Below are 11,560 nucleotides of genomic sequence, written 5' to 3'. Positions count from 1 at the left end.
AATTATCCATACAACCGACTTCATGCTTGTAATTTCACTTTAAGAAACTAAGAGAAGTGTGTATTATGCACTATTATTAAATTCAATTTAATACTTACCATAAAACAATTTTGAAAATTAAACTAACTCCCTACAAGTTATGAAGTAGATAACATTAAATTAGAAACATAATTTCTTGAAAAACATGTATAAGTGTATTTTACACTAATAACAGTCACTATTTTAGGATTTACATGATTATTATTTGATATTTATTTAAACACAGTCAACTACTATTATAATCACAATGTAAGAATATTTTGCAGATTAAAATAACTGATTTGTAAACATACAATTTATTTCCTTGGTTTTTTGAAAGATACTAGAATAATAAACATTTGTGCTTTTTTTAAATCTGAAATCTTTTCAGCTATTTTAACATCTAATTTATGTCTATTTTCTTTTCTTTAACTATTCTTCTAAGCTCATTTGCTTTGATAAACAAATCAATGTTCCTGCTGGTCTCAGCCTCATCTGCTAAAGCATCTACTTCTTCATTAATATCTTTTAATTAATGTCCCTTTGAAGAAATTTTTTCTTCTGCTTCATATAATCAATTTCTTCCTCAATAATATTTCTTTTCCTCTTTGAATTTTTTGAACTTCTAAATAACGAACTCCACTTCTTGCAGAAGCTGCTGCTGATCTCATTTCTTTATTAATTTCGATATTAAGAACACCTCCAGAAAAATTTATGTAATCAAATACTGTGCGTTGAAAAATGTATGATGAGTCACTTAAATTTTCAATTTCAATTGCTTTATTTACAGAGAAGCCCCTTTCCACAGAGGCCTGTTCATGTGACAAGATAAGAATACTTGTCACAGTGAAAATATACATTTTTTACTATATATATTTGTAATAATAAAATTCCATAATCAAGAATACACTTAAAATTGTAACTATATGTTCTTTTCATTTTTAATGGCAACGTTCTCTTATTTAAAAGTACGTGGAATTAAATCCACAGCCCCGTAGTCAAGTTGTTTTTACCGCCTTTTCTACATGTACAGTTCTAGAATGTTCTGGAAGTATTTAAAGCAAACTGGAATGGCTGATGAGGCTGACGTCATTTGTTGGAAATGACTTTCCAGAAATGACTTCCGTCTTTCCAGAGGCTATAAAAAGACTCGCAAAAGGAATATCGGGGCTTTTTTTTTTTTAAATGTCACGATGCAGTAAACTTCATACAAAAAGTTATTAGTAATTCTTTTATTTACTCCAGATATCTGATTTTTGTAACTGCTATTTTCTCCTGAATAATAAATAATGGATCCTGTTTTTTAAACTTATCGTCTGATTATTTAAGCTACGACTAAAGCTGATACATCATATATATATATATATAATTTATTTCCTAAACAATATTGATTAATTGATTATCTCCTAAGTTTAATTAAAGTAGAATTATTTTAAAAGAGTGAATCCATACTGGTAAGTTATATTTTGAAAGATGTATATATATACAGTCAGAGATCCGAACAACCAATATCTGGAATGATCTAAAATCCGGACCTCAAAGCCACCACCAACCAATTTTTTAGGGCATTTTTGAAGGGAAGGGGTATGCATCATAAAAAAACATGCCGGATATCCCGATTCTTAATCTCAGTTTGGCGCTAAATAAAATATCTCATATTGAAGAAATAATTATTTTAGCATAAATTTGTGTGATTAGTAACTTGACTCCATAGCTGCGTATCTGCTTGGCATAATCTCATACCGAAACATTTGTTAATTTTACATCAACTAATATTTTATATCCTTGATGCCGAAATCGTGAATCATTATTTATTGTATTTTGCTTTCATCACCGTATGTTTATCAACGGATGACAACTTGAGTGATGAATCATGCAGCGACGCCAAATAACAGATTTAAGTTTAATGCGCTAAAATGTTGACAAGGGGAGATTTAGCAGAAATTTCTTTCCTTATGCTAAAAATAGATTTTGTTAATGATACTCATAGGACAAACGATTATATTTATCATGGAGGTAGGAAGTAAGATGGAGTCTCCCTAAACAAGTTTCTCCGGTACCCTGTTCTGAAGCACCGGCGATCCCTATGTGGTGACCAAAACATTGGGTTATTTACCATCGAGTTCTATGGGATTTGACACGTTCGGATGTAAATATTTTGTAATTACGTCGTAAATATACATATAAATGTATATACTTTCTTTTTCTACAACACTTCAGAGTCTTAAGTATGTGAAAACAACATATTTTTAAACATTTCATTCTGAACGGAATTAAATGCTATACTTTTCACAGGACAGTTTTCTCAGAATGGTTTAATTTGAATGAAACATTTTCACAAGTTTTCGTTAATTACATTAGAAAAAAAAATTAAGGTAATTCGATTTTATTCGGTTAAGGTACAAAAATTAAGATCAAAGTTTATTGTATTATTAATATTAAAATTATGCATTATTTCTTTTCTATTTATAGAGCTTTTTCCTAAAATACTTTCTTAAATATGACATGATTTTTTGGCTTCTGAGGCATCTTTTAAATCGAAAAATGTAAGTCAATTTATAATTAATGCTCTATTCGGTTCATTTTAAATTAGAGAATTATTAGGAAATTTTTTAAGTATTATTTAAAACTTGTAACTGAGTTATTATAAAATGTAAGGGGAATAATTCTTTTAATTATTACTTATCAGATTTTTTTACCCTTCATTTCAACAATACATATTCCAAAACTCTTTATTATGTTCTTAAGTGCACATCTCATAGCATTTGCTTTACAATACCTTTTAACAGATTGCTTTCCAATACGAACAATTCTTACTTAAAATAGTTTTATAACGTATTTGTCAACAGGATTTCAATTTATGTTTACAATTCAATATTAAGGTTATTATATATTTAGATAACATTTATAATCATTATAAATTAGATACATTTAATAATTAGATTTCTTCACAGTACTTTCACAGTTGTTTATAAGTGAATAAATTCTTCATTTCAAATACATTTATAAATAATTTAATGAATATTTAAGTATTTTGTCAAAGGCAGATGCATGCTTTTTGCAAGCACGTGCATAAATACACATAAATATTTCCTATTTTTCATTTCCGGCATGTGCAAATCTTTAATTTCTGTGCATTCACTATATTTTTTGTGTAAAGTAATTTACACTAATTTAGCATACACCCGAAAGTTTTACATAAAAAATATATATGAATATAATTTGAATGAAAATTTTAAGTATTATTTTTAATACCCACTCAAAGGTCAGTTTTTCTTCAAAATTCCTCCGTTTGATGGCATCTCTCTCTTTAGGCAGATAGCCCTTGCATGCGTTACTCTATTTAATAAAAACTTAATCTGACCTATGTGCCTAATTACAAATATTTTAACATACATAATTTTATATTTATAAAACGTGTAAGCCCAAAGTGATTATTTTTCAGATATATAAAATTAAAACGATGGGTTTAAAATGAGCAGCAGTAAAGCCTCTCCTCTAAAAAAATTTTAAAAGGTACATGTTACAATAATACATGGATGTGAAAAAAATTTGTTTTATTTAAAACATTTTGACGTTTGGAAAATAAAATAAAAGTAGCGAACACTCTATCAAGGGTATCGAAAGACGTATACAATTTTAAATGTACCGTAAGGTATTTTTCATTCTTTAAGCATAACATTTTTCTTAAAATCTATATTTTTGTACTGCAACAGCTTATAATTTTATAAAACAAATTCATATTAATCAAAATCGCTGTTGTTTGTTATCGAAAAATAACCAAGATGTGATTTTTGCGTAAATGTCACTAAACTATACAAATTGCTATTATCCATCACACTATGAATGTTTCTTTCATGCGAAAGTGTCCCTTTTTCGATTTGTATGAAACTGTCGTGTGTCGAAATACTATCAGAATCTTGTCAAGCGAGCTTCTGAATGTAAGCAAAGAACACCCCATCTGGTGACCCAAGCTTCAAAGCAGTGCTTCACTTTTAGTGCGGGTTGGCCCCTCCTCCCTTTCCTACCTCCATGATATTTAGTGCTATTTGAATTAAGAAAAACTGATTTGTTATTCACATAAAGCCAGAACCAGCGCCAGATCTCGGCCATGCGGCAGAATTTAGCGAAGTTTTTCATTGTGATGACAATGCCCAATCATCAATCAATTAACGGAGAGCGAAATCAGTAGTATGGTTCTAAATCCAGAAAATACAGCTACCAAAAGAGAAGAAAGTAACAGAGAGGTTACTGAACGAGAAAAAATTTTGATTTGACAAGTTATTCAGAATTCTCGACACAGCAATTACAGGACTTGAACAATGGAACTTAATAACTGAACAAGAAATTATATGTCTATAGTATTAGTATAAAGTATTAGCAGAGAAAACAAATCAAACAACACACACTGAAAAAAATGTTTAATAAAGTAAACATATAAATATTAAGCTCTTTTCTTTTTTGTAAATTTTGATACCCTTTAAATCATAAATGCTTCATTATTTCATAAATCACGATTTCATATTTTCAATTTTATAATTTCTATGTGCCATCTTAGTAGATTTAAAATGATCTAATATCCAGAAAAATCTCAAATCTGGGATCGCCGAAGTCCCGACGAGTCCAGACCTCAGACTTTGTACTGTTTAAATATATATATATATAATACGGAATGTATATTTTCAGTTAAACTTCTACCCAATAACTTTAGTAATTCATGAAAGTTAATTTTGCATCTAGTTAATTCAGGAAAATTAGTTTCAATTAGTTGTTTTCAGCTTTAAAAATATTAAAAAATTTTTAATTAGTTAGTTATTTTCAACTAATAATTGTATTGCCATTAGCAAAAATTATGCATTACTATCAACAACATAGGTTTAAACCAAATACTTAATTGTCTATTGAAGCTTCAAAACGTATTTCCGAACTTCACTTTTTCTCGGCTAGCATTACCGAATTTGTCCTTGGCGACCTAAAATCGAAATGGAGCCAACAGATTTCCCGCGAAATCGATAACAGACCCTCTGCAGAAATAAACTCATAATCCCGATATCCCATACATATAGTATGTGCAAAAGAGAATAAAGTCCGTAGAAGGTGATAAAAATTAATTTATGCCTTAATTGAAACAAACACAGAAATTAAGCTAAGCAAAACTGTGTAAAAACAAATTGAAATGATAAAACGAACCTTAATTTTCATGTGAATTTTCAGCGCTGACTCTCCCATTCTAGAAATTTCAATTTGTTTCAGACAAAGACCACATTTAAGGATTGCCATCCATCAATATCCAGTATATATTATAATTTATGGATAACACCTGTTTCAAATGATTGGGTAAATAGCCAATCAGACACCAGATACTTTCGTCCTAGAGTAGCTAATTGTTTTTTTATCATTTGCAATGCAAATCAGCCAACAGGTTGGGTTAAGAGCTGTGTAATTTTAATTCCATATTCATGAGAAATCTTAATTCACACTTAGATTGGCAATCATTAGAAATGATAAAAAGTGTCAAATGAGCAAAATTAAGGACCATTTATTCATTTTGGCCAAAATTAAGGACTTTTAAGGACCAAAAATCATTTCTGAAAAAATTAAGGACTTTTAAGGATGTACAAACCCTGATTTTAGTTAAAAAAATAAGCACCTATAAGCACTTTTCAAACACATTTTAAGAAAAAAATAAGCACGTCTAATTACATTATACACATCTGCATAACTTCAAAAATCAGACTCGTAATTTAAAATATGAGAAATGCAGTATTTATTAAGAGAGAATAAGCATTACCTCAACCATGGAAAATAATTACTTTTTTTTAAAATTTTAAATAACAGTTCAATTTACAGAACTAGTTTACAATGAGAGCAAAAAAAAACTATGCAGAGCTAAACTATATTACAAGATTTAATGATGAAATTTCAGTTCAAAATAGAGGAAATAAATAATAATAAGGCATATTTATTCTATTTGCTTGAAACTCGATAATAAATACAATTTATTTTTCCACTCATATTGATATTTAACTAATTTAAATCTAAATTCTAAACATTTTCTAAATTTTCATCGTATATCAGTTTTCCCTTAACAGATATTGCAAGCAAAGTAATTTAAGTAAAAAAGAGGAACATTTCTGAAATCAGAAGACAGAAATTTGTTTCATGCAGTCATCCTTTAACAATAAAAGCTTAACTATCCGCATACTTGAAAATTGGTGAATATTCGGACAGTCGAGCGCAACTTGAAAAAGGGGAGCGGAGGGGAAGGACTGTAGCCGTTCTTTAGATTTTTCCACTAAATAAATGCTTTTGACATTTCAATATGTGCAACATATAAAAAAAAAAAACTAACGGAACAGAAAAATATTCTGCTTAGCAAGCACAGTAAAACTCTTTTAAGTGTTCATAAACAAATCTCGGACCGAACATCAAAATTCAAAATTAATTATCTCTGCAAAATATCGCAAATGTTATTGCGCAAAATGTGCTCCGTAATTCTTCCCTACATGATATCACGCAATCGGATTCAACAGCTGGCGGCATTGGGAGAATAAAGAACTAAATAAAGGAAAATGAAAAGGGACTTAACAATCTGGGGTGTTTTTCATTTTAATTTTCAACAGATTACGTTAAATTTCCAGAATAGAATCATTCTTCGCTTGGTTTGGTAGACTGCAGAACTTTTAGTCCTATTCAATCCAGATTGGAAAGTGACAAAAAAAAAAAAAAAGGTCCGTTGCTTGTTTTGCAGTGAACTATAACAGTTTCAATATTCGAGATTTTGTGGAGAAAGGGGAGAACCTTCCAACCTTCGTACTGTATAATGTATTGGCCAAAAAATGAAATTATTTTGACTATTCAATTACTTTCCCTTTATTTAAGCCATTCCGAATATTATTAATTAGAAAGGTAATCTGTGTTAAAACACAACAATTTTTGGAAGTTTACTATACTTCAGTTACTGCAACTATGTTATTATAAACATTCATACATATACTCATAATATATGCATAACGATCATAATAGAAATGAATATGAACTGACAAAGCGGTACGAGAAAGCAAATTATCTTCTAAGATCTTGATAGAAATTCAAACATGTGTAGTATTTGAGTGGGAGGAAAAGAATGCCGAATGTACTGGAATTTTCTACTGCTTTCGCAATTCTTTGACCAACAGAACGACGAACACCCGTCTGTACTCTCCGCACACACCAAAGGTTATGTTAATGCAGAGAAAGGGGGAAAAGCTATTTCCGGGAGTATGATTCACCATCTGACATTCCATATTAGGAAGAAAAATTGTTTATTTAGTTTCGGCTTTGGTTCTGAGAAAAATGCGTTCATTTAAAAAAAAAGCACTAAAAGCAAAAATTTTCAAGGAAATAAGTCTTCTGCCAAAGCTAGTATTCACACTGAAGCTGCACCTGGTATAAAAGGCAAGCAAGAAAGATTGCACCAGGAAATTCTCAGTGCTTGAAAAAAAAAAAAAAAAAAATACTGCAGTTGTTAACTTTATTTGGATGTTTTGTCATAAACTCTAAAACAAGCTACAGGTTACGTGATGAAATAGTGTCGATTCAACGGATAAAATAATTACATAGAAAAACTTAGAATCGTATGCAAATTCATAAATACTTTATTTCCATTGCAAATGGACCTTACCTTTAAGAATAACACAGACATTTTTAAGAGGAAAAAATAATGAACACATTTTCAGAATTTCTTTATTTCTTACTCAAACTAAACTTTTTGTTCAGGTAGAGTACCAGTTTATAAGTGTACATGGAATTATAATTTTTTCATCAAAACAATTTAAATGAATTATGGCCAAGTATGAATTGAGTATTGCAAAATGAGAAAGAAAAATCTTCAATATTAAATATATAAAGATAACCTTATATACAAATTCTATACATGTATTAACAAAATATTTACATATACTACAAAATGGTATCCCATCTTTAAAACCAGTTCTGAAGAACTTTTTTAAAGGGAAAAAAAAAAAAGCTGGTCTGCATTCAGCAGGTATTCGCCATCATGTTTTACATTAGCCAGACAGCCATCACAATTTGATTATCTTGACAACTAATCATCAAGGAAACTGGCAACTTGTTAAGCTAATTCATATAGCCAATGATAAAAAAATACTTAAAATTCATAAGAATTTATATGAGTCAGAAAGTCGATTTACTCGGCGGTTAGTCATCTGCTTAGACTATGAGATCTTTCCCGATCTGCAGATTTTTCTAGTTCATGTAATTTCAGTTCTGATGGGAGTTTGGCAAAGAATGGATGATCCAGAGCTTCTTTTAATGTTATTCGCTGAGATGGTTCATATTCCAACATCCTGGACACAAGTTCATACAGATGCCTATGGTCTTCATCATCTGCAGGTATGTATCTCTGTGAACAGAATTACAAAAATTTTGATAAAACTTCTGAAAACTTATATCCCATAATTTATTAAACAAGTATTTTTAAGAATTCATATTCATAATTATGTTTATGTCTCGAGAATAATCTTTTCAAAAGTAAGACAATAGAGAATTCAAAATACCAGACAGAAATCAGATTAATGGGGTCGTATAATATCTAAAATTATAAGATACATAAATAAAGCTTACAAAATAAAAACTTAAAAAATCTTACTCACTTGCTGTAATTACAGAATTTGTATAATATAATTCAACCAAATATCATTAACTTTTCTACTTTACTTTTTTTCTTTTGAGGTCTACTCAAAACTTTTGAGACTTTGAGATCAGTTTCGAGATCAGCTGCATTACAATCTTTTACCAGCTAGATTAGTACAAGCTTGTTTCTATAACCTTCTATTTATATTTTCATAACAGCCCAAATGATATTTTAAATATACCTCAAGTGACAACAAAACTCAAGCAATATATAGCAAGTGGTAACAACCTTCAGATAAAGGCTGGTGTACCTCTCAAGAGGGTTAGTGAAAGACTGCATAGCTGCGAAGTTATGAAGTCTTTTACCAGCCATCTAGCATATCATTTTTATTAATACTATTTCTTTATCATTCACACTAAATTTTACTTATTTGAAGAAAATTATCTGAAATAAAATACATAATGAATCAATGAAAAATAATAGCTTCAATATTTATAACATTGCCTTTTGATATTTAACTCCCAATTGAATGGCACAACACTGTGGATAAAATCAAATCCACTGCTAATCCAAGGTAAGTTAAAAGAAACACAGACTTAATACAACAAGGAAAAATATTCAGTTGCCTACATTTCCACACAATTCTGCAGAATTAACTTCTCACAAATTCTTCGATACCACTGGTGTTATTCTACGCAATTTTTGTATCTACTGATTTTGTTACTTGCATGTGATAATGATTTTACCATATTTCCACCATTAACATATTTAGCTTTTTCTAGACAAAAAGCGATTGGTTAAGCAGAAATTTACTATAACAAGTTAAATTTAGAAACACGTTTTTTGATATGCATCCTTTTATATACACAGAACTTGTTTAACACAAATTTCTAAAGGGCATACAATAACCTATCCAAACAAAACAGAACATATTTTGTCCCTAAGTTTCGAATGATTAATTTTACGAGCTGAAGAATACCTTCAGTGACTTGCAATTTTCTCTAACATATCGGCCAGCCGAACTCTTATGATCCCAGTCTAATCTTCCATGATAAAAATACTTTGTCCTAAAATATAAAAGAATATCTTCAGAGAAAAAAATTTAAAAAATTCTATGCAAATATATAAAATTTATTTAACACATTTAAATAATATGGAAGTACTAAAACAAAACATACTTAGTTTTACGGCACATTCGGTATGGAAGAGGTCCTAAAATTCTTTCCATCATAGCAAGATGTTCTCTGTTATCATGTGTCTAAAATTAAAGGTACAACACATTAAGTAAAAAGGAAAAAAATTATAAATGAATAAAAATAAAAACCAAACTGCTATGTAAAAAAAATACCTGGAAAAGAGTTATTCCTAAATACAATTCAAACAGAATGCAGCCAATGCTCCACACATCACAAGGTTGTGACCAGCCAAGTTCTGCAATACAAATGTCACGATTCAAATATGTCAAAAATACATTTCACACTAAAACTAATCTTGTACTTAAAATACTAAATACTGCACGTTTACTATATTCTTTCCAACTAAATTTTTACAGATAAATTATGCTCCAACATACAAATATTACATTTTTTAATCTATTATTTGCTTAGTTAAATTAAGCTTGCAATTTTCTTTAACTTCTATTCCTCTCATCATTAAATTGCAGCAATGTCTTTAAGGTGTATTTAGCTCACACTTTTTTAAGAAAGCACAGAGCATATCTACTTGAGATGTTTATAAGGTAATACTCTTAAAATTCTCCAAGTAATAAATGGATGATACATTCCACTGAAAACTTTCCTACTATTTAGTACTTACATGTTATTGCATCTACCTTAATAGAAGTTGCCAAATTTGGAATCATTCACATAACCATGCTCATAGCAATCCTTCAGTTAAGCAATGTTGCCAGTTTCATACATGTTTTTTAGGTTGTATTAATTTCCAATGGTTTTTATAAACAAACCTTGACACATTTTGCATTGAACATAATTTTAAAATATGCACCTTTAGGGATCTGCCAGCAATGGAAGAAAATGCAGTAAAATTTCTGCAGTAATATATAGTTTTTCTGCAAAATCTCTAAAGAGAACATGAAGAGACGCAATTAGTAGATATCCGGTATTGGTTGAGGTGTGCATGATGCAAAGTCTGAAATTCTCTACACTCGATATCATTATATGGAGACATATTTAGATAATTTATCCAACATGGGTTTAACGGCTAGTAGAAACATTTAAAAAATACTTTTTTTTAGACTAAAGGTGTTAACCCAGAAAGACTATTAATTTCGTTTTGGCATTTTGCGTTAAATCACTAGAAACGGGAATCACTTTGATATTTTGATTTTGCCATCATAATATTTTTTAAGTAGTCACAGACCGTTGTATATTTGGGGAAAGCAGTGAAAAATCTTTATTTAATAATTAAAATTCAAAATCACCAACAAAGTAAGTTACTTTTTCATGTATAATAAAAATTGGCAAATTAACTCGCGATAACGCCATAAATCTTGTTTAAAATGCTGTTTATTTCTAAAAAACCAATCCAAAATAAAGATTTTATCCATAGGACTGCAGATGGAAACACAGCAGTTTAGCTTATTTATTAATAACATTCAGTAAAATAAACTACAAAATGTTGTAAAAAGTCTAACTAGAAAGACATCTAAATGATTAAATTAAGCTGCATTAAGAAACAAAACAAAACAAAAAAAAAAAACATGAATTTCTTTTATTTACCCTACTATGTTCCCCCTTGAAGTACACTCACCAATGTACAAGCCCAATTATTGTGTCATAAACAGCTAGACATGACATTGTTACAAACAATGGTAAAACTGAGAACATTATAACTTTATTCTCACATTTTAGTTTTCAAATTTTGTGTGCATGTGTGTGGATGAACAGG

At 29.5% G+C, this 11,560-nt stretch overlaps 1 protein-coding gene across 3 annotated transcripts in view; it reads right to left on the bottom strand.

Annotated features, from left to right (window-relative positions):
• Positions 1 to 7,725: 7,725 nt before the first annotated feature.
• The window catches only part of Doa (CDC like kinase darkener of apricot), a 55,299-nt gene continuing 51,464 nt past the window's right edge, over positions 7,726 to 11,560 (bottom strand). For all 3 annotated transcript variants that reach the window (XM_035368828.2, XM_035368830.2, XM_035368829.2), the window contains 4 exons: positions 10,002 to 10,084; positions 9,832 to 9,911; positions 9,633 to 9,720; positions 7,726 to 8,422 (listed from right to left, as the gene is read on the bottom strand). In XM_035368828.2, coding sequence (XP_035224719.1) covers positions 8,222 to 8,422; positions 9,633 to 9,720; positions 9,832 to 9,911; positions 10,002 to 10,084 — 452 coding nt within the window. In that variant the 3' untranslated portion in view covers positions 7,726 to 8,221. The remainder of the gene's footprint in view (positions 8,423 to 9,632; positions 9,721 to 9,831; positions 9,912 to 10,001; positions 10,085 to 11,560) is intronic.

The sequence above is a fragment of the Stegodyphus dumicola genome, chromosome 9, assembly GCF_044657685.1.
Source record: "Stegodyphus dumicola isolate Sdum_Otavi_A_Nest chromosome 9, ASM4465768v1".
Classification (NCBI taxonomy): domain Eukaryota; kingdom Metazoa; phylum Arthropoda; class Arachnida; order Araneae; family Eresidae; genus Stegodyphus; species Stegodyphus dumicola.
Note: the sequence above shows the minus strand (reverse complement) of the source record. Positions and strands in the feature narration are given on the sequence as shown.